Below are 24,310 nucleotides of genomic sequence, written 5' to 3' on the forward strand. Positions count from 1 at the left end.
GTTACTAAGTGACTGGGCTGGAAGCAGATATATATGCTTCACATCCTGGTTGGCAGGGAATTGATGACTGAAGATTTCATCATGCTACTCAGAATGGTGCACAATTTAAAACTTTTGCTTATTTCTGGAATTTTACATTTAATATTTTTGGATTATGATTGACCACAGGTAACTGAAACCATGGAAAGTAAAATCACAGATAAGGGGGGTGGGGGGACTGTTGTACAAATAAAGACCTGGTACAAAGGACGAGATCAGCCCTGCTTGTCGTAAGTGAGGCCGCTGTCAGATTTTCCAGGACCTGGTTTCCTGTATCTGTATTGAGGAGAATGCAAGTTTGAGGGGAGCTCTTTGGGAAGTCTCATGATGCCAATTCTTGCTTTTATCTATGGGCTGGCCATTTGATTAGCAGTTTGTACCTGGCACAATTGGAGGAAGAGAAGGAGAATTGTAAATATTTCAATATTAGCTTTTCTCAGGGACTGGATTGCAGGAGGCTCAGAACATGACAGTTGTAGGAGGTGATTTTGCCACATAGGTACCAAGGAGTCCTAGGTGAGCTGGACACCTCACTCACCACATCTTACTGTGGAAAGAATATTGAGAGTACAAAAAGCGTAGAGAGATTTAGCTTATTGTTGGACTGCCACTATCTCGACTTGCAATTTGGTGAATATTATGGAATCTGCTTCTTTACTTCTATCCACAAGAAAAGCCAGACACACTTTTGTTGGTGTTCGTGATTTACTTGCATTTCCACTTATCATAGGATTAGGGGTTTACTTTCACTAAACATGTAGACTTTTTGGATGATCTGTAGTCTAGAGCATACAGTGCAGAGCTTTGTGAAATACGGTGCCTATGAGAAGTCTCCCATTGTACACAGAAGCCACAGAGCTGCCCTGAAGCACAGAGCCAGAGTTGGCGTACTCGGTGCTTATCCTGGGCTTCTCAGATAGAACATTCTGGATGCGAAGTACCTGCCAAGAAAAGATTTTTTGTTAGTGCACTATATGAGCAAACAGCTGTCAGTGGCGTTTTCCTTCCCAAATACTCCAGGACTGATATATTTCTTAGAAACCAATAAGCTAAAATTTGGATATCTTCAATCATTTTTTCTTCTTCTGATGATGAAAGTATTAGTGGCCTCATGATATCTATGTAGGCAGGTGGACTAGTTACCTGACATTAGCCATATCCCTCAACAGAAACATGAAAAGAAATGAAAAAGGGACATCTAGTTAGCAAGCCTCATAACAAGTAGGATGGTAGTTGTCACAGCTGGAGTCCCCTCACACTGGAGAAGTGGCTAAGAAGCATAAAGAACACATACTTTGAAGAATTCAATCTGACACATCATTACTTCATACTGTTATTGATCCTCAGGGTTAACACACTTTTGGTTGCTGATCAGTAAATATATAGGCACTCAGGTTTCCAAATAGCCTGGATGAAGTTCACTCAAATAGGACATGATAGGAATGAAAGGAAACCAATTCGAAATTCATGAATCATGAGTCCATAGCGCTATCTCTTAGAATAGTTTAGTTTGAGTTTTGGCTTTTTATCTTAAGGAAAATCCTACAACTTCATCTAAAGTTTGTTACAGAAAAATACTCAAGCTTGGAACTCATGTAGAAAACATTAGCCTCAACCAAAACGAAAGGGTGTCAGTGATTGTGAAGAAAGAAGTCTTATCTAAAATAAACAAATATGCCCTGGGATGAGTGGCTCAGTTGGTTGGGTGTCATCCCATGCACCAAAAGGATGCTGGTTTGATTCTGGTCAGGGCATATGCCAGGGTTGTGGGCTCTACCCCTGGTAGAAGGTGTGCAGGAGGCAGCCAATTGATGTTCCACTCTCAAATCAATGTTTCTCTCTCTCCCTCACCCTTCCTCTCTCTCTAAAAACCAATAAAAATTTTAAAAATATTTAAAATAAACAAATGATTAAACTTGAAAATAGAGACATGAAAAATAGCCTAAACAATTTTCAAATCATCATATAGATCATATTTTCACTCTCTTAAAAGAGTTGTTGTTGGGTGTTTGTAGAATAGTTATATTATAGCTTTTGGGGGCAAATATCTGAGGCAAGGGTAGCTTGCTAGCCTAGGGTAACAATTCTTCAGGCTTTAGGTTCAGGCTGGATTTCTGTTTCTTTATACATTTCTTGATGTTTTTTGTTTTTTTTAAGAAGCTGTGACTAATATGTTAATAAGAGAAATAATTATTTTTTTAAAAACTGAAGAATGGCAATTTTGGAAGCAGACATAACTGTACATTCTAATTTACCCATGGGCCAACTACAAGGCTAGAGTTTGAATCTCAATTTCCCAATTCCCCAAACCTAGATTCAAACACATATCCCTTCAATCCTTTCCATCTCAATGAGGCCTACCCTGATCTCTGTATGTAATAGTAGGACTTGTCCTTCCCCTTGCTCATAGCAACTCTGATCTTGTTTACTCTATTATACTTTTTTCCCCCTAGAACTTACCATCTCCAAGCTTACTATATAATTTACTATTTCTTATGCTTATTGCATATTGTCTGTCCCTCTTCCTAAGAGCAAGGATATTTGAATATTTTGTTTGCTAATTTATCCTAAGTATTAAAACAAAGTTTGGTATATTATAAGTGCTCAATAAATTTTTGTGACTAAATGTCTCAGACTTTGTCTGCTGAGAATTTATATCTATATTTAAATTCACTTGAGATTTTTTTATTCTTTCTTTTTTTTTTGCATTTTATTTTTATTACTTTTTAAAATTTATCTTTATTGTTGAAAGTATTACAGGTATCCCATTTCCCCCCCATTGACCTCCTCTACCTCGCTCCCACCCCCTCCCCAGGCCTTCACCCCATTATTGTCTGGGTCCATGGGTTATGCATATAACTTCTTTGGTTAATCTCTTCCCACCCTCCACACCCTTCCCTCTTCCCTCTGAGATATGACTGTCTGTTGCATGCATCAATGTCTTTGGGTCTATTTAGTTTGTCAGATTCTTTTGTTCATTAGCTTCTTCTTAAAGAAGACCCTTCAACATTTCATGTAATACTGGTTTGGTGGTGATGAACTCTTTCAGCTTTTTCTTATCTGTGAAGCTCTTTATCTCTACCTTCAGTTCTAAATGATTGCTTTGCTGGGGAGAGCAATCTTGGTTGTAGTTCCTTGTTTTTCATCACTTTGAATATTTCTTGCCCCTCCCTTCTGGCCTGCAAAGTTTCTGTTGAGAAATCAGCTGACAGTCGTATGGGGGCTCCTTTGTAGGTAACTAACTACATTTCTCTTGCTGCTTTTAAGATTCTCTCTTTGTCTTTAACCTTTGGCATTTTAATTATGATACGTCTTGCCGTGGGCCTCTTTGGGTTCCTCTTGTTTGGAACCCTCTGTGCTTCCTGGACTTGTACGTCTATTTCTTTCCCCAGGTAGGGCAAGTTTTCTGTCATTATTTTTCAAATGCGTTTTCAATTTCTTGCTCACTTTCTTCTCCTTCTGGCATCTCCATAATACAAATGTTGGACCACTTGAAGTTGGCCCAGAAACTCCTTAAACTGTCTTCATATTTCTGGATTCTTTTTGCTTTTTGCTCTTCTGGTTGGGTGTTTTTGTTTCCTCATGTTCCAAATTGCTGATTTGATTCTCAGCATCCTCTACTCTACTGTTGATTCCCTGTAAATTATTCTTCATTTCAGTTCATGTAGCCTTCACTTCTGATTGGTACTTTATTATGTCATTGATGATCTCACTAGTTTCCTTAATAGTCTTAATAAGATTCTTGAGCATCCTTTTAACCATTATTTTGAACTCTATATCTAGTAGCTTGGTTGGATCTATTTCATTTCTTTTCTTTTCTGGAGATATCTTCTGTTCTTTCCTTTGTGACATGTTTCTTTGCCTCTACATTTTGGCTGCTTCTAGGTGTTTGTTTCTATGTATTAGGTATAGCTGCTATGTCTCCTGGAATTTGTAGAGTGGCTTTGTGTAGTAGGTGTCCTGTAGGGTCCAGTGGCTCAGCCTCCCCAGTCACCTGAGCTGGGCCTTCCAGGTGCTCCCCTGTGTGGGCTGTGTGCACTGTCCTGTTGTAGTTGAGCCTTGGTTGCTATTGGAGTCACTAGGAGGAATTGACCCCCAGGCCAATTGGCTGTGAGGAGGAGCTGCAGCTACAGCTGAAGAGCTGGTGTTCTGGAAACACCCCTATGGAGCAGGATTTACTTCAGTGGAGCTTTGGTGTTCACCGAGTTTGCCCCTTGAGTGTGTCACTCGTGGATGTGGTAGGATTGTAATCCAGTGTGGTCGAGTCTGACCACCAGGTGCACTGACTCTGGGGCCTCCTCCAAGACCCTCAGGGACAGTCCCCGCTGGTTTCACAGCCCGGAGTTGTGGGGACATCTCTTCCCGGCCCTGGAGCCCTGGGCTGGGGGCCTGCTGTGGGGCTGGGACCCCTCGCTCCTCCGGGAAACCCTCACCGCCGAGATTGCCTCCCGGGTTTAACCCTCCGCACCGGGTGTAGGCCTGCGGCCGGGTCTCTCTGATTCAGCCCCGATCCGCCCGCGTCTCCGTCCCTCCTCCCAGTCTCGGTGCTTCTTCAGCTCCCTGGTTGTGGGGCTTCTGTTCAGCCAGATTTCAGGAGGCTCTGATGATGGTGGTTCTGTATTTTAGCTGTAATTTTGATGGGTTTGTGGGAAGTGGTGGGTACCAAGATTACCTACGCTGCCATCTTCTTGTCTCTCCTAGATTTTTTTAATTCTTAAACTCAGCCCTTTAGAAAATGGAATGCATTGTACTACTGTTTTTAATACCATATAAAATTCAATGACATATGCTATTGTTTTAGAAGAGATATTAAATAATACAAACAACATCTTTAAAATGAGACATTCTTTAACACTATCATATATATTAGCACATGGTGGCAAAAATTAATTTTGTTTTGAGACTACTGCCATTTAAACCCTTTCATTTGAACTTTATGTTTGGTAGCATGAAAGAAGGTGGCTCCACATATGACTCTCCCTTTGCCTAACTTCAGGGCCTACATCCTGATTGGAAATATGAATAGCAGTGGGTCAACACGAATAGTCAAGCTCGTATTTTCCAATTATTCCCAGCAGCAAGTATAGCCCTTGCTGGGATGGGGCATGTTGTCTAGCACTGATATTAAGTGGGTACCTGGTAACCTGAAAAAGTTAATGGGCCACATCTCCTCATTCTGACAAAATGTTTCCTCTTTCCATACCTACATTTGTTCAGTTCTGGAACATCACACGTGACCCGCTCAATCTCCCAAGTTGCCTCAAGAAATCATCTTCCAGCCTTGCCTGTGAGCTCAGAGAAGTATAGGAACTTACTTCTGACCCTGGAGGATCTTCAGGGTTATAGATCAGCAGCTTCAAGGCATTAGGATGGCATCCTGCCCAAATATCTCCAGTGTCAGGATCGACAGTTAAGTTATCCACTAAGGTGTCCAACTGTATTACCTTTCAACAAAGAGGAGGTAGTGAAGATGTTGTTTGGACTTTCTTCCCTCCCCCCTCGCACCAGCTCCTTCTGGCTCCTGAAATTAGTATTTTTAACAGCCTCTGTTACTGATTTTTAGAATTGTGAGCACACTCTCACTGTCATTTTTTAGAACTACTTATGTTTCCTTCATTCAAGGAGCTCATTACTAAGTCAAGCATGGGAACTGATATGAGAGGCCATGTTGCATGGGCAAGCCAGGGTATTCTTACCTTCAGTGGCGTTAAGTCCCAGTTATCATGAATTTTTATAACATGAATGCTCTTATCCATTACATCAGCTGCATAGATATACCTTTGAAGTAAATCACATTTACATTTAAGAGATGACACTAAATTTTATTTTGGAGAAGGTATATAAAAATTCACAACAGTCAAGGTACCACTGTACATATATATTAGCATATATATGTATATTTGCTTTCTAAACCACAGCAAAAAAAAAAAAAAAAAAAAAGATAATGGAGTGGTGTTTTTAATACTCTTAAAGTGCTTTGAATATGAAATATGACTATAAAGTAATGAAGTTGGTGTTTCTAGATGACATATAGGCTCAATCTCATTACTTGGGACTCTTTAAATTGTCTTTAAATTGAATGGAGATAAGTGGAACTTTAAACTGAATGGAGCTAAGTGGACCTCTTACAAGACAAAAAGATACTTCCAAAAACTAGTCCTTGGAAAGAAGGATCTGGTGACCATGAAGCTCAATCACAGTCATTTCTAAAAAGAGAAAGAACACTTGGACTTTTATTTTCCACAGGGATCATCTCCATTATCTCACATTTATATATCAATATTCATGTTACTTTTCTTTTTAAGAAACTTTCCATTTAAAAATACTATAAAAAGAGTTTACCACAAAAGTGCATGCTTCATAAAAAGTGTTTTCTCATAGAAAATTCTGCTGCAGAGAATCAGTAAATCTGAAACTTATACATTTGCAATGCCCAATCTAAGTTGGGCTTCCCTTTCTCATAAGAACTTTTGGGTAACTGAACTTAGTATAAGTGTTAAAGGCCTTCCAGCCTCATAAGAGGCGGAGGCATTGTGCCTTTATTCTCCTTATTAGTGTGTTAGGTAAGTGTGTTTCTATAGTCACATAAGAAAATTGGAACAAGGACTTTATATCTTTGAGTCCAAATGCTTCATTTCATTGGCAGTGTGGGGGTGGGGGCTAAAGCGCAAGAAGGCAAATGGTTTGCTTGAGATCACACATTTACTATAAACCCTGGCCATGCCTGATCCCTCCACACATATATTGACTACTTAAACTAGGACTAAACCTACCTCGTAAGGGAAGGAGTCCACTAAAATGTCAAGGCCAAAAGGTAGAAGAATTATAAATGAGCTTACTTACTTTTTGTCTAGTGAGACTGTGATCCCATTTGCAGAACTAAATCCTTTGGCCACCACTTTGACCTCTTTTGGACTATAGAAAACAATGTAAGTCCAGTGAAGATCCATTAATGTCTCTAATAGTCTCAAGAAGTAGCTGGTAAAATAGTGGTCTATGGTGGCATAGAACTGTTCTGGTCCAAGAACTACAATGTCATTCACACTAAAGTGGAGAGAGGGAGTATTTTAAAATAGTGATTGTTGTCAAAATCACCAAATCTCTACAAAGACCAATATGTTCATCAATTTGAAAAAGTATACATGGACTAGAATGAATTTTTAAAATCCACGGAAAGTAAATGATTTTTCATTGCCCTGATTTTTCTTTCTTTTTTTTTTTTTTTTTAGCCATTTCTTGTTCACTCACTCTTCCCTTCTGCAGAAGTCAACAAAAACAAATAAATATACAAATAAGCCTCAAACTCCAAATCTTTGACTCGTAAATATTTATAATAGTTATCTGTGGCAGTCATAGTCCAGTTCACCAACAGCGCTGGTTCTCCTCTTTCTGGAATTAGGCTTCTCCAGTGCCTTGATGTTAGGCATGGCCACGCGACTTTCTTTGGCCAATGAAAAGAAGTGACGTGTATGGCTTTCGGATGGAAGACTTTATGAGCCAGTTTGTGACCCATGCAGAGCTGTCAGATCCCATGCAGAGCTGGTTGAAGTAGTGCCAACTGGAACAGGACAGGTGAGTGCTTCCCCCACTCTTCCATAGTAACCAGCACCTTTCCTGATAATGGATCCTACATGAGGATAATATAAAACTGAGTCCCTGTATCACCTACATTAGAGGCACAGCATGAGTGAGAAAACAAAACAAAATTTTGTGGCTCTGAACCACTAAAGATGTTAGGGGTTTTCTTTTCTGTTATTGTAGCATAACCCAGTCCATCCAGATCTTTATATTTTCTCTGAATAAGTGAAATTATGAGTGCTATTCTTTCTTATTTATGTCCCTTAATACCATTAAATTTTTAAGTGAAGCAAGTTTTATTCTTACACCATTAAAAAAAACTAAAAGTATTTTTCATTTTGGAAAAGTAAAAAAGACAGTAACTTGAAAAAAAATGTAAAAGATTAAATCTTTTTCAGTTAAATTGGGAAAGAAAACTTTCGATGAATCAGGAAAATATTTTCAAGTTTTGATGTATAATGACTTTCCCAAGGTCATTGGGCTACTCATCTTTTGGGTCTCTGAGTCAGCATTCCTTCCTCTAAAAGGTATTGCCTGACCCCATAGATTAAATTAAATTCCCTACTGATGTGCTTTCATCTTGTTCTGCCCCTTAAAATGCTTGGTCAATGTGTGTATCAAGGCACTTCTTAAGGTCCTCTTTAGATCCTCAAAACCTCACCTGCCCTGTTCCAGTTGGCACTGCTTCCACCAGCTCTGCATGGGATCTGACAGACTTTCCACAGTACAGCTCTATAGTGCTTTACCTCCTGCCTGTATGGGCCTCTTGCTCCCACTTTCAGGCTTCTGTGTTGACATCAAAACACAGGATATCACCAGTCATGACTTACCCACTACACCCCATGAGGCAAACCTTTGACTAATAGGAGACAGGGCTGGTGGATAAGCTCTTCTCCCTTTCTTACCTTGGCCAGATTGTCCTTATGTTACTTATTGGAGGATGATTGTATGCATTTAGCAGTGGCTGACTTGATAAGGTACAGTATTTGCTACAGACTGTCCCCGTATGAATTTTTAGAAGTGCTTCTGTAACAAAGTACCAGATACTGAGCGGCAGGAAACAACAGAAATTTATTGTCTAACAGTTCAAGGCGTTGACAGGGCCATGCTCCCCCTGAAGGTTCTGTGGTAGGATCCTTCCTTGTCTCTTCCTGCTTCTAGTAGCCCCAGGTGAACCTTGGCTTGCAGGTGCCTCACTCCAATCTCACTCTCCATTTTTACATGGCGTTCTCCCTGTGTGTCTGTTTTCTTATAAGGACACCAGTCATTTTAGATTAAGGAGCCACCAGGATGGTGGCCCTTAACTAATAACATCTACCAATCAAGCTATTTCCAAAGCAAGTCATGTTCTGAAATATTGGGATTAACATTGCTACATATCTTTTTGAGGGAACCCAATTCAACCCATAACTGCCCACCTTCCCTGCTTCACGCTGGTCTCTTACTTTTGCATCCTGGGATTGTGCTCCCTAATCAAGTGATCAGGTATGGAGTGTCCCCTCAGGCTGTGATTTCTGAGGAACTCTTCCTCTGAGGTCTTAGGTGACTGCATTTGAGCCTGACAACCACCAGTCAGGTGAGTTAGGCCAATAAGAGAACCCCCATTTTGCTGAGGTAACTGAAGCACAGGTTAAGTGATTTGTCCATTTTCGCAGTCACTCCATAGCAGTCCTGGTCCCCACTGTGCCTCAGAACCCAGCACAATGTGTCACGAGATGTCAGTAACTTCAACTTCTTCTGCCCTCTGCTTTTATCGCTCCCGGACTCTCTGGGAGAAGTTCTCACACAATGTTGACAAAGAGAACAAAGACCAGGTGAACTTCCTTTTCTTTCCTGGTCTTCTGCTTCATAAAAAGATTAACCTCTGCTGTTTTAGATCTTGTCTTTCAGTGTTGAGTCCATTTTACAAAAGGCAAATTCTTCATTGTTTGTTACAGTCTTGAAACAGGCAACCTCTCCACTAAAACACTATTTTTTCAACACAGTAAGAGAAGATGTTTCTCATTGCCATGGAGAGCCCAGCTTTGAATTCAGACAGGTCTAGGTTTGCACTCTGGTTCTGACACTTACAAATTATGTAACATGGGCAATTATTGAATGGATCTAAAACACTAAGTCTCAGATTACTCATGCCTATTACTAAAAGCTGTTGTGAGAATTAAATTAAGTATTTTGGTATAGTGCCCAGCACATCATCAAAGCTTGATTAATGTGAATTTTAATATGTGCCCACAGGCTTTTTTCAAATTTCTTTTTAAAGCTCTCATTGAACGAAGGAATAGCCCATCTTGCGGCAGGTTATAACACCCAGTGGGTGGGGCTCTCAGAACACAGCCTACCAGGGCAACTGGAAATGGGTGTAGGTGTTTAAAGAGAGCCCCATAGTTAGTTTGCATTGTTGTGGAATTAGAGCTGGGAATCTAATTGCACACCTTTGTAGAATTAAAATGCTTTCAAGAAGTTGGAAAATTTAAAGATATTCAATACTAATACAGCAATTTCTAGTGAGGTGCTGGGCAGTAACACCATGGGAACCTTTAGAAAGCTTCAGAAAACAATGCTACAAAACAAAAATTTAAGAAAGCCTGCTGAGCCCAAGGAAACAAAGCACACAGCAGAGGTGCAAAATAAATAGAAGTGCAAAATACTTTAATTCCTACCTTTTGAGAAATTCATGTTCTATAGTTTTCAGGTGTACCAGAGAACGTTGCTGTTCCTCAAATTTAAATATCTCCACAGTAGACTTCATGTGGGGATGATTCACAACATAAAGATACACAGTATGGTCTAAAGTGGGATAAGGCATAATTTCCCATAAGTTTACTTCTATTGCAACTATTATCAGATTTGCTGTGCAGCTTGGTCACATCCAAGAATTTTTCTCAATCATCTTGCATTTGATCCCCACCTGATAGATAAGTCAGACAAATGTGAGTTTCCCTATTTTATTGGAGAAATTGAGACTCAGAAGGAGAATGACTTGTCAGCAATTTTATCATCAGGAAGTAACAGAGCCAAGCCTCAACATTTCCACAATGGTCTCCTCATCTTCACCCTTTCCTGCTAGAAAGGGGGTTCCAACAGGAGGACACAGAACTACAGGGGTGCATAAACATGGGCATGGTTCCCCCAGACAGGACAGCTCTTCAACAGAAGTGGGTGCAGGCAAACAAAGCTTTGCTGAGAATTCTTTTAGGTGAGAATTTCCAACATTGCAACACACGTTCCAGAAATGCCAGGGCTGTGTGAATATCTTAAAAATAAGCAACACTTCCCAGCCAGAAATACCACTTCACACCCGCTAGGATGTCTATAATGAGAAAGGACAGGCAATAACAAATGTTGGCAAAGGTGTGGAAAAAGTTGGGACCCTCACAGGGTGCTGGTGAGATTGCAAATGGTAGTTCACTTTTGAAAGCAGTGTAGCAGTTCCTCAAAATGTTAAACATAGTTACCATATGATCCAGAAACTTCACTTCTTGGTATATACCCAAGAGAACTGAAAACATAGGTCCACACAAACACTACATACAAATGTTCACAGCAGCATTATCCTAATATCCCCAAGGTGTAAATAACCCAAATTCCCATCAATTGATAAATGCATAAAAAAATGGTATATTCATATAATGGAATGTTATTCGGCAATTAAAAGGATCGAAGTGGTGACACATGCTACAACATGGATGAACCTTGTAAGCATTAGCCTAAGTGAAAGTATTCAATCATGAAAGGACATATATTGTATGATTCCATTTATGTCGTGTTTAGAATAGGCAATCCATAGAGGCAGAAACTAGATCAGTGGTTGTCAGGGGCTGGGGTGAGTGGGGAACAGGAAGGGACAGCTAATGGGCATGCAGTTTCTTTTGGGGGTAATAAAAATGTTCTTTTGAGGGTAATGAAAATGTTCTGCTATTAAATAGTGGTTATGGTTGTACTACTCTGTGAATATACTAAAAACCACTAACTGGTACATTTTAAAGTTGTGAGTTTAATGGCAAGAGAATTATATTTTTAAAAAAGCTCTTCTAAAATCAAAACATCCCCTGGTTCCTCTCTATAGACACTTCACTTTGTAAATTCAACTGCGGTCAATTCCATATGTTGGCTTTTCCCCAAAAATGCTGGCTTCCATGCCTCTCACCAAGATCTTCACCAATTCAGATCCTGTACTTTTCTTTAAAACCCCTTTCAAAGCCCCTTTTCTCTAGACGGTCTTCTAGCTCAGCACGTCTCATCTTTGTCCCCTCTCGTCCCGCCAGCAATTACCTGTCTGTGTGGGAGACGGCCACCTGCTCCCAGTAGCCACAGTCCCCCTCTTCCTGCTCAGCTACAGGCACATGGCCCCAGAGCTTCAGGCATGTCCTGCCCTTTCCTGCTGGCCGATGTGGTCATTTGTCTAAGTGCAGGTTAAAGGGATGACACCGTACAAGGCGTGTGCAACTACTAGGTAAAATGAAATAAAATTAATATCCGTGTAAATTTTCTTTCTTCCCCTTCCTGCTGGGAAATAGCAACTAACCAGAGTTCTAGTCTTGGACCATGATGGAAGCAACATGTAAAAGAGAGTTGTGTTGCTCCATCAGCCTTTGTCCCGGGATGACCGCACACAGCGGTCATCTAATCACTAAGCCACGTGCTTGCCTTTGGGCTGCCATGTGAGAGGAAATAGATTTCTCTTCTCTGAGTTACTTATTGTAACTTTATAATAGCAAATCAGCCCCTGCCATTTCCCTAACAACTAAGGATATTGAATAGCTTTTCTTGTGTTTATTGGCCATTTGCATATCTCTTTGGAAAGATGTCTACTAAGATCCTTTGCCAATTTTTTAATTGGGTTATTTGTCTGTTTGTTGTTGAGTTGTAAGAATTACTTATGTATTCTGGATGCAAGCCTCTTATCAGATGTATGACTTGCAGTTATTTTCTTTCATTCTTTGGGTTGTCTCTTCACTTTCTTCATCATGTCCTTTGAAACAGAAAGCTTTTAATTTTGATGAAGTCTGATTTACCTATTTTTTTTATGTTATCTTTTTAATGTCACACAGTGGTTTTCAAAGGGCCTTCAGTTTATAGGTTAGGTTTCTGAGAACAATATGCAAACTGGTTTTGATGGTCAAATGAGAGGAAAAGGGGGTAGAAGGAAGAGGGAGTGGCCACTTCTAGTCTCCCTTCTTTAATGTGATGTTTAAAAATGTGTCGACACACATTTATTATGTTACAAATATACACCTTTTTGGTAAAATAGCCTCTTCTCTCTTTTCACATACATGTTGAATAGTTGAGTTGAGTGGTTTGTATTTTCCTCATTCCCCTTATTCCTAAGCATTCAGACTTTACCTTTGTCAATGAAAGTGCTGACCCCGTGTGGATTGAATGATGCTTTGTCAAAACCATCACTGATGTTTAGTGGCTGGACCCTTGGGTTTTGCTCATTCAGATCCATCATGAAGATTTGTCCTGGCTTATCGGGTGCAAAGCTTGGCAAGCCTTGATATTTTAATCCCTTTAAAAAATAGAGGATAAGTATATACATAGATACCTATCAAAACAATGTTTTCATATGGAAGTTAAAATCTCAAAACCTAACAAAAATGTTCAAAGCTCTAAACTTCTGGGATATCTTCCTCCGTCAGCTGTTGCCATTATCTGATCTGAAGAATTACCAATGTCATCTAAACCACTGGGAATGACCCAAAGTCAACTTTTAATATAGAGAGAAGGGGTTTAGCCAGAAAGTATGATGCACGAGACTAGGCTGTGTTACTTTGTGTGAGTCCCTTCGCCAGCCTGTGCCTTTGGTTCCTTTTTTAAAAAATGAGGAAGTTAAAATGTCTGACGGCTGAGTCTATCCAGTCCTGATATTCTATAACTAACCTTCCTCAAAGCAGAGAAGGGGCATATGGTTTCATTGGATTGCTTCCATCCCTACATACATGATATTTCGTAGTAGGATTAGCCAAGAATTACCATAGGGGAACCAGTCCTAGAGAGTTGACTATTTATGACCAATTTTGTTCCTATAGATATGTCTGAAAATTTGAACTTGGACAGTGGCTCTGTTTATTGGAGTACCAGGTATTTATCAACCGATGATAGGCATCCTGAATATATTGGGCCTTTGCTGCATCCCTGGTCATTGCGTCAAATCTTGGGGTTGATTTATTCTACAAAAGTTACAAAACTCAGCCCACTTCCTCCCCGCATCCCTCCCCTATCACTCTGATAAATATGAACATCAATATCAACCGCCCTGCATCTTTTCTTGTACTCTCATTTCCCCCCTTATACTCAATTTAAATTCTCTCTTTCCTAGTCTACCTTCTCTCCGTCTCTCTCCCTTTCCCCTCCCTTTCTTATAAATACTCTCTCTCTCTCTCTCTCACTTATAATAATACTATTCTTGGGCCTTCACCCCTGGTGAGAGAGGTGAATCTACATCTTCAAGCTTTTCTTAGACTAGTCCTTCTATGCCTAAATCTGATTGGAAATCTGGCTTTCCAATAGGCAACACTGAAGCACATGAGAGAAGGTGCTCTGCCCTCTTACATTCTCCTTGAGCACCGCACCTGGAGGAGAGATTAGCATGGCCCTAGCCACAAACCTCCAGACTAAGCCACACCCTTTGCTTGCTGCCTCCTTAGCAAATTCCCTACCAACTCCCTTTGCCCTGGTCCACCTCTTACAGGGCTAGCCTAAATCAGGTTGAAAAACTTAAGATACAAAGTTATCACCCCAACTTCAACCAAACATTCAATGACGTTTATCAGCACTTTTGTTCATTCTAACAGGCAATCTATTGCATTTCTCCAGGTGTCTATGCCAAATTTATTTCATTGTCTTCCTCTTTATTCTCAATGAGTAACTCTACCTCCTATTTCTCTGGAGAAAACAGTCACAAATATGCCATCCAACATTAATTTCCTCAGATTCCCTGCTTTCTGTCTCAGTAATTCTTCAGTTTCATCAATTATCTTCCTTTCACCCTCTTTTTAAAAAATCATTGACAGAGTTCAATTCCAAATAGTTTCCCCAAAATAGTTTCCAGGTGGTTAAGGATGTCTTTCTATATGGCATTTTCAGGAGCCTAATAAAAAGTCATCCATTTGCCTTCATGGTCATTTTCCAGCAACATGCCACATTCATTTTAAATTTTCACTGCTGACATTAAAACTTGGATGTTCAAGAAACCTGTGTAGGGGCCAGCAGCACACTCTAACTTTATCAGCATGTCAGGAGCTGTCACCAGGACCTGGCACCTGGGAGGTGGGGCTCTGAGTCATGAGTGTGCCACCCCCACACATACCACCACTAGCAGCAATTTAAAGTAAAAACAAGACCCTGACTATACCATGCATATTTAAGAATTTAGAAATTCAGACTATTAAGGGTTATAATATGTGCCCTCCCCTTTTTTTGCCAGAATGATATAGATTTAAAAGTTCATTTTATTGGTAATATTTTCTTGACTAAAATGGAACATTAGGACATGCAATTCCAGAAATCAGAATTCACATAAAAAATGTAGTCAATCTATTTTTTCAACATCTTACGTCCCATTTCAAATTGCAACTGATTTAACAAATTTATGATCATTTTCAACATCTTCACCATATATACACTTTAATTAATTGAAATTCAATCCATCACATAGCTTCCTGATCATCCCGAGCCTGTGAAAGTGGTATTAGGAATAAAATGCAAACTCTTTACTTCTCTTTAAAGGGCTGGAAAGAATGATAGGGAACCCCAAATGGAAATTGCTTGGGGTTTTGAATTGAGTAACATGGTTATCATTCAATCCACAAACATTTACCGAGCTCCAAACCCAGGACGGGCTTGGTGAGAGGAGTGCTATTTACTGAGAAGATCACTACTGGAAGCTGAGGCCCAGCCAGATACAGCAAAGTTGGGGATGGGCAGCAAAGGGACAGATCTGGAGATCAGTCTAGGAATTGAACGAAAATCATTACACGCTTATTGAGACCCCGCTGTGTATGAAACTGCCCACAGGGAGCAAGCCTGAGCAGGCCCGTGGTGTCCTGATTAGCTCTCCAGAATCCTGTTTTTGCTTTTTTAGTGGACTGGTTTACCCGCAGGTGGGATGAGTGTGTAGGAGTCTATTGGCAGCTTTAGTCGGCAACATTAATGTGCTATCTATACGGTTATTGACATGCGTATCCGAGGAGTATGGAAGATACTCACACTGGAGATAAAAGCCAGCCCACTAGGAAGTATATCAATATCTTCAGAGCCATATTCTGCAAAAGAAGTGGAGGATCAGAAAGATGCATGTTTGGAGGCATGTAAACCTAAAAGATAAATCTCACAGTCAAAACTTTGAACTTCTTTTGGAACTCCATTGACTTTTTGCAACTATTTACTTAGGAAACTATATTAACTATCAGAAATCCCACAGATACACTATTCTACAATAAAACTTGAGTCAGACTTCAATACAATTATTTTTTTTTAGAATTCCATCTCAAGAGAAAAAGCAAATAACTATAAAATATATTGATATCCTAGATTTATTCTTTAAATAATGACTTCCAGGGTCTGTCCTGAGAGATTCCGCTTTCTTCCCCATAGAAGACTGATCTATAGACCAAGTGATGACATTTGGAAAGTTTCATCATTGTGAAGGGCTCTTAAAGGCCTCTCTGCCAAGCATTTCTCTTTTTCCAACTTGTTGAGGCTTAAAAAAATCTATTATTATTTAATCATATTGGGAAATTTCTGAGTAACTGCTCTCTTTTACAAAGGCAATTCATCTTAAGATGGACTATTAAATATAAATGAATTTGAAATAGTTTGATCAGATCTCTTTCCATTGAGAGCTGATCCTGAGTATTTTTCTTTGGGAGGAATCATATAATACGTAAGTTATGACTGAGCCAGGATGAAAAGGGGCTTGCATGGCTCCTAGTAAAGAGAGAGAACCACAGGTGACATGGTCCAAGCAGGCAGGACTGAGGGCGAAGGCTCTGGTTACCTAGTGAGGCAAAATGTATGTGACAAATATGGTAGAATCAGTATGTATCATGTCCACATGCTCTTCTTAAAATGTGATGTTCGTACTCTCTCATCAAGAGGTAAAGTCTAGATTCTCTCCCCTTGAAAATAAATGGGTAGACCTTTGTAACTGCTTTGACAAATAGAATGAGGTGGAAGTGATGCCACAGGACTGAAACACAAGGCAAAGTCACAGCCATAGCTTTTGCTGGTGTCTTCTTTCTCTCTCTCCCCCTCCCCCCTCCATGAACCTTGGGTGCCCTGGGAGACCTGAACCAAAATGTAAGAAGTCTGGCTACTTGCAGGCTACTGAGGAAAAACTACAGAGAGATCACAGAAGGGCGAGAGAGGATGCCCTAAGGCCCTTAGGGTCACACCAAAGCATGACTCAGTGGATGCTATCATCATGTCACATCCTGGAGCAAAGGTTTTGACAGCCAGCTAGAAAAGCCCGCTATGGAGTGACATGGCATTATTTTTCTTCTACTCCCAGCCAACCTCCTTTAAATCCTTCCCTTCAAAATACTTGCATAATAAGTACGTTGATTTACATCTTACATTAGCTATAGTTTCAGCTTCTCAAATCAGTTTGAATTACGTAATCTGAGAATAGAACTAGATACTAGTAATCATCTAGTCCAGCGACTTTCAACCTTTTTCATCCAACGGCACACATAAAATAATCACTGAAATTCTGCGGCACACCAAAAAATATATTCTATTTTTTGCTGATCTAACAAAAAAATCAGGTATAATTTTAATTCATTCACACTGGATGGCTATTGTGTGTAGGCTGTTGTCATTTTTTTATCTGACAATGTAAGGGACAAGAGGTCTGTGCCCCTGACTAGTCAGGTATTGCATGTTTTAAAAATTCTTGTGGCACACCAGTTGAAAATCACCGATTTAGACAATTCTGCCATTTCTGTGTCTTGCATGGGCACGTGATTTTTGGCTCAGGCTGGGACACACAGTAAAAGAATCCAGCCTCCCTAAAGATGCCTTGTAGCCATTCCTTCCCAGGTCTTGTTTCTTCCCCAGGATACTGTCAGGCAGCGAGGCAAGAGTCCCTATTATTCAAAAAGCCCACATATTTTTATCTCTTCTCCATCAGAATCCCTTGAAGGAGACCAAGCTTTTGAAAATAAAAGTCAGAAAGGAGTTTGTCTTCAGCTCTTTCTGCTCTCTAGCCAGCAGTACACCTCCTCTAAGCCCAGGGAGCACAAGAGCTGGGCAACTTTTTTTTAGAAATTGGGAGGGGGGAGGGGGGAAAGAAAACCATATTTCAAAAGTGGTTATTATTCTTTCTGATTTTATAGATCTATATTACAAACTCCTATCACAATCAACTATGCTGTCATCCTGCCACAGATTGACAAATAGGTCAAAAGTCCTTGACACTAGGAAGTTTGCAATCTGATATTGAGAGAAAGAGAAAACACTGCCAGCTATAAAAGAAAGCATATGATAGGTGTCATATGTGACCCAGGCTTCCAGGGTGCTGTCAGAATTTAGAGACGGAGGTAAATCTGCAGTTCATTTCAGCAAGCAGGAGTGAAGACATTAGGGAAGGGAATTTCATAAGCAAAGGTGAGAGAGTAGAAAGAACTCATTCACAGAACAGTAGATAGAACCTAACTGAACTTTTTTTTTTTCTAGTAGGAGTGTTGGGAAATTGGAGGCTTGGAGCCCAGAGAGGCAGCCTTGGCAGTAACTAGCAGGTAAGATGAGCCCTGTGTGGGCCTGCAGCTGTCATTATGCGTCATGTGAACCATGAGGGACAAAGGGGGAACAGTGGTTCCTGGGTTGTGAACTGAGTCTCTTTGAGAATGGGGGCATCATGCATAAGAGCAGTCTAGAAGAAGAGCTGCTTATGGCTAGGGGTTTCAGGGAGGAAATACCATAAATTCTGAGTAGAATAAAGTAGATTTCAGACTGGAAAAGAAGGCCTGCCGTTTGAGAGGGTAGGGGTCCAGCTATGGGTTTTCAATCGATTTCTTTAAGGACATCTCAGGAGTCTGTGAGGTGCTTGAGGATAAGAGATAAGTGATGTTCCTCTTGGTACTTGCAGATACACTTTGAAGGAAGTGACACTGAAGCCAGAAATGTCAAGGAGAGGGAAGAAGGAAAAATAAAAGTAAGGTAGGCAGCAGAAGAGGACAGAGGGGAGTGAAATATCACAGAAGGGACAGGAGGAGAGTTTGGAGAGGGACGGGCCAAGGAGTAGTCAGTGACATTCTTCAAATGATGGAGAGACATCAGTACAAGAACTGAGAAAAGGCTGCTCGTTTTGACATTGAAGAGACCCCTTGAAAACCTGGGATGAGGTAGCTTGGGTAAAGTGGAGGGTGTAAGGAGGAGCAGGGGATTAAATCAGTTGGCAGCCTCAGTCAGGGGGTTGGTGACCAAGAAAGTGTGCTGGCCCTCTTGGTACTCACATACATACCAATTCCCTCAATGAGGTGGCAGTTATGGGGTTCTACTGGTTCCACTTCTCCAAACGCATTCATTTTCTCTCTGTGGAAGATAAAGACACTGGAGGTCAATGCACGACTTCCAAAATCAATGTCTAAACAATGGTATTCATGAGCTCTTTCATCGTTTATGGGAAGTAGGACAAGTAAGTAGGCAATTCCTTTTGTTTACATTTATTTACATAACATGGACATTGTGTGGGCAATGTGCCTATATCAGCTAAGCTCACCCACTTATTGTTGAAAGATTAAAATGCAGTTATGGACAACACTTTGCTTCCAAAATAAGTGATAATATTTAATAGTATGAATAACTGTGCAGTCTTATTAATTTAAATGTACAGGTTGTATTATTTAACTTGATAAAGTATTGTCTAGTATAAATCCGCACTTTGGTTCTCTTTAATCCACTATGGCCTTGCCTCTTGACCGCCCCCTCCCCAAACTGCTTTTCCCAAATTCAAATTCCCCTAATAACTAAACCTTATCACCATTGCTTTAACCTCATTATTCTAAAATTTTTATGCTGGCTTACTTTGCAGTTTATCAAACTGACCACAATCTAAACAATTGGCCACATTATACTTCCACAGTGAAATATTCTTTTAAATATCAGGGATAAGTTTAAATGTTTATTAAATAGTATTCAGGAAGACTCTACACTTAGAAGTATCTTACTGTCACTGTTTAAAAAATAAGCCTTTGATCTACTTCATAATTATTATTATTATTATTATTATTATTATTATTTATGAGTCTCTCATTCTGTGCACTGGGAGCCAATGTTACAATAAACATACTCAAGCTGAACTACAAAGTATTACCAAGAGGTGTGAGGATCCTCAAGAGATTCCAGCTTCTGCTTAGAGAAATAAGTAAGAACACCCCAAAGACCACTGAAGGCAAGCAGAGGTTTTCGATCCATCCAGAAGTGTGGAGCATCTCCTAACCTTTCTTCTCCCTAGCCCAGTATTCACTCTTCCTGAGATATTTCTGTCATCACTAGATCTCCATCTTCCAAAGGTGGGACACCTACAAAACCTCGGCTAACACCTGCAAGTTTCAGGCCATTCCCCTCCTGTCTAAATAGCTCTCAATCTGGGATGAATCCAGGACCCCAATACTCCTCAGTGTTTAACTGGCCCTGGGCGATGTCAGCCATAAACATCCACTGGGTCCCCTCTCTCAAACCCAGCGCTTCCAGCGGAGTTCCTGCGGGAGCCCAAGGCTGAGAGCGACCTGGAAGGAGGGCTTGGGCAGGTGGCTTTCAGGAAATCATTGGGGGCCTTTATTTTCCACCTACTGCCTTAGACAGGCAGGCAAGCAGCTTGCTCACTTTCCACATCAGTTTGCTGGGTGGCACTGAGCACGAGCTTCCCAAACTGCTCATGCCTAACCAGCTAGGCAGCTGGCACCGGGCACCCCCGGCCTAACCTGCAAGAGGAGAGAGACAGGAACCCGTCAAGATGCCAACTCACCTGAGCGCCACAAGCCTCTCCCCGAGCAGGGCCAGGCCGACGCCCAGCAGGGTCAGCACCAGCAGCTTCCCCATGGTCCGGGGCCGGCGGCGGGAGCCGAGCCTGTCCTCTAAGGTGTGGTGGGCGGGCTCCGGGGCGCCCCCGGCCTCGCCCCGCCCCGCCCCCAGCCCGCCCCCGCCCCGCCCCCCGCCCCCCCACCCCACCCCCTCCCGCCAGGTGCGCTGCGGGGGCCTGGGCTGCGCTGCAGAGTCTCAGGGCGCCTCCCTGCCCCGCCCCCCGCCCCCCGCACCCCTCCCGCCAGGTGCGCTGCGGGGGCCTGGGCTGGGCTGCAGAGTCTCAGGGCGCCTCCCTGCCCCGCCCCCAGGTCCCAGGCCAGCTGTCTGCGGGGGCGGGGGGGGGGGGGGGGGTGAGGCACAGGGTGGATCCAAGGCTACCTTAACGCAGGAGATTCAAGGTCACCTTTACGCACGCTTCCACGCCAGACCTTGACTAGGGGGATTTTTTTTTTTTTTCAAGGCTCAAAGTACAGGGATTATGTTTTTGCTTCAAGGCTCAAAGTACACAGAGGGTGCCCGGAGCTGCAGGTAAAAGTCTGGGGTTCGTTCTCTGGGCAGCTTTGTCAAGCACACACCTAATGGGGTATAGAGGGAGTTCGCAGCCTAATTCCAACTGAGCCCCTCAAATGAACTGAAGGGAGCTCGGGGAGCGCGAGTTCGGAGCACGCACCTCTCTTCCTGTAGATTTGCAAAGGAAAAAAATGACAACACAACAGCCATCCGGTGTGAATGAGTCAGAGTCATACCTATTTTTTTGTCAGATCGGCTTCAGGAAGAGAGTGAGCTGGGCTGGAGAACTGCTCCCAAGACAGTGCGAGGCTGATCAATGCAGACGGACAGGCGAAGAGCTTTAACTCGCCCTCTGCAAGATCCTGGGCGCGGGACCTTATCCCCTGGCCTTGGGGTCCTGCTTCCGAATGCTGAATGTGGGGGGCACCCAGGTCAATTTGTTGACTGGGTGGGTTTATGAATATCAGTATCTCCACCGCCCCCCCCCCCCCCATCGTTGATGGGATAAAGAAATATCGGGAAAAGTGAAGGAAAAAAATAAACAGAATAGGTAACAGACGGATGAGCAGAGTGGAGGGAAGGGAAGATGGTTCGGGGGAAGGTTTGGCTTTCCAAAGCCGCCTTGATTCTTCCTTCTGGGTCTTCAGTTCCTGTCATTTTGAAGTACAGACAGTCCCCCACTTAACAATAGTTTGACACGCAATTGTTTGACTTCACCATGGTGCGAAGGTGACACACACTCAGTACGAACGGTACTTTGAGTTGTGAATGTTGATCTTTTCCCAGGCTAGGGATATGCCGGAGGTGCCCATCTCACCATGCAGCTCCGCCAGCCACGGTCAGGAGGGTAGACAGCCAGCAATCCACGGCACCCATCTCCAGCCGGGGTGCCATGGGGATTTCAAAAGGTGCAATACCTATTTAGTCAGGAGCACGCACCTCTCTTCCTGTAGATTTGCGAAGGAAAAAAATGACAACACAACAGCCATCCGGTGTGAATGAGTCAGAGTCATACCTATTTTTTTGTCAGATCGGCAAAAAATATATAATTCTTGGTGTGTCGCAGAATTTTAGTTATTAGTTTATGTGTGCCATGAGATGACAAAGGTTGAAAATCGCCGCTCTACAGTGTGCTGCGTTGCCAGCGTATTTTGAATCCTGTATTCTGTGCACGGCTAAGGTAGACTAGGCTAAGCTATGATGTCCAGTGGGGTAGGTGTATTAAGTGCTTTTTAATGATATCTCCAACTTGCTTTCAGACGGCTCAGAAAAACAAAAGCTTGGAAAGATAAAGCAGGGGTTGCAAATTGATAACCAGTGATTGATAGATGTAGGTAAAGTGAACATAGGTAGTCATTGAACTGGTTTCTAAATTTTTCTGTACGTTTAAACTTTTCAAAAGTTGTGTATGTGCACGGGGGGGGGTGGGTGTGGGGTGGTGGTGGTGGTGGTTGGTTTCTCTAAATTATTCTCTAATCACATTTGTTTAGTCCCTTCTAATCACACCATCCATCTATCTATCATCTGTCATCTCATTTGTTGAATCTCCCATTAGAATATAGGTAGTGTCTGGTTCACTACTGTATCCTACCACCTAACTCCGGGATGGCTACAGAAAAGCCTTTTAGTATATTTTTAAAAATTTAGGTAAAATAAGTTATTCTTTTGGCACTTACAAATATTAGACTAGGCTCTTTTCTCTTCTTTGCCTTCTTTTTATAGAATAAAATTCTTGAAAACCAGCAGAAAGCTAAGAGCTACTGGGATTCTCCCAACCCTCCTCCTCCTCTCACACCCGAAACCCTTCATGGAAAGCCAAGTGAGTAATGAAGACTACAAGCAGCCAAAGAAAGGGGGACGTGGGTGGTGATATGGCGGGTGCTGTGCCAAGAAGTCATCCCCAGCTAGGTAGGTTGTGACTCCAAGAAAGGATTCAAACAGAACAAATCACACTCTAGAAAAAGGATCAGCCTTAGATTAGTTATCATTAACCAATTATATAATCAATACACAAAACGAGAAAAAAATGCTGTATTATAGCTTAAATTTTATTTTTCTTCCTCCCTGTATCAGGTATTCGTGTTTATATTTAGCTGTTCTAAAAGGATGTAGGTTTTGTTTAAAAAAGCACAAAAACCAAGAGGATATTTATTGTCACTGAACAGGATCTCAGATTAAAAGATCACACACACACACACACACACACACGCACACACACTCATCCACCTAGTGGTGGAAGAGCCCAATTGCAATTTCAGAACACACACACACACACACACACACACACACACACATCCACCTAGTGTTGGAAGAGCCCAATTGCAATTTCAGTTCTTTTCAATGACTTAATCCCTTAATAACCAACCAACCAGTTAAACTCAATACATGATTACAGTAAAAGCACCATAAATAAGTGCACAATATACTTATGATTAGATAAAATAGACTCCTTCATGGCCCAGAGGCAAGAGTTTATTTTTTTAGTATGTTTTTATTGATTTCAGAGAGAGGGAGAGATAGAAACATCAATCTGCTGCCTCTTGCACACCCCCTACCCTACCGGGGATTAAGCCCACAACCAGGGCATGTACCCTGACTGGGAATCAAACCAGCAACCTCCTGGTGCACGGGACAACACTCAACCGAGCCACACCGGCCAGGCCCAGAGCATTAAGAAAAATAATACATGCTTATTAACTTGTACATACTTTTGTCCAAATAAAATTTCTAATAAATACAATAAAAACAAGTTTACTTTATGCCTACTGTATTCTGGTACTTTTAATGAAAGTAGCTTTTTAGATATTTATTGTTATAATCTAAAATTAAAATATATGCTTCTTGGTTTTGGATCCCTAGTAAATAATATTTAATCTTGCTTTACTCATCTATGATTTAACATTTTTCCTAAGGGTAATAGAAACAGCAAAAACAGTAATTATTTTAGCATAAAATAGTTCCAATATACATTGGTAAGAGACTGTTTTAAAATGCAAATAAAACACAGGCCAAATGGACAGAGGCCAAGTTTAAAACTATTTCTGCAATTTACATTAAAAAGCCATTAAATGATTCATCTAAAAGCAGAGATCCAACTAATGTGAAGAAAACAGGAGAAACTGTACATTAGGGAAAAGAGTATATAACAGGATCCTCA

At 41.4% G+C, this 24,310-nt stretch overlaps 1 protein-coding gene across 1 annotated transcript; it reads right to left on the bottom strand.

Moving 5' to 3' along the window:
• Positions 1–615: 615 nt before the first annotated feature.
• On the bottom strand, positions 616–20,661 carry PON3 (paraoxonase 3). The gene is made up of 9 exons (XM_087821412.1): positions 20,588–20,661; positions 19,082–19,152; positions 15,826–15,881; positions 12,961–13,126; positions 10,278–10,404; positions 6,883–7,083; positions 5,736–5,817; positions 5,355–5,483; positions 616–980 (listed from the first exon to the last, which is right to left on the bottom strand). Exons 1-9 carry the CDS (start codon positions 20,659–20,661, stop codon positions 822–824), a joined length of 1,065 nt encoding a protein of 354 aa, XP_087677538.1. The 3' UTR covers positions 616–821.
• Positions 20,662–24,310: the final 3,649 nt, after the last annotated feature.

This window comes from Miniopterus natalensis, chromosome 10 (assembly GCF_054644295.1).
Source record: "Miniopterus natalensis isolate mMinNat1 chromosome 10, mMinNat1.hap1, whole genome shotgun sequence".
In the NCBI taxonomy this organism is placed as follows: domain Eukaryota; kingdom Metazoa; phylum Chordata; class Mammalia; order Chiroptera; family Miniopteridae; genus Miniopterus; species Miniopterus natalensis.

Bases quoted from the DNA above. Each gene is read 5' to 3' on its own strand.
- PON3 (XM_087821412.1), bottom strand. From the start codon at position 20,661: ATGGGGAAGCTGCTGGTGCTGACCCTGCTGGGCGTCGGCCTGGCCCTG. The intron at 5,818-6,882 runs GTAAGTAAGCTC...TTTACTTCAAAG, and splicing joins ACAGTCTCACTAGACAAAAA to GTATATCTATGCAGCTGATG. The intron at 981-5,354 runs GTAAGTTCCTAT...TTTTCTTGGCAG, and splicing joins AAGATCCTCCAGGGTCAGAA to GTACTTCGCATCCAGAATGT.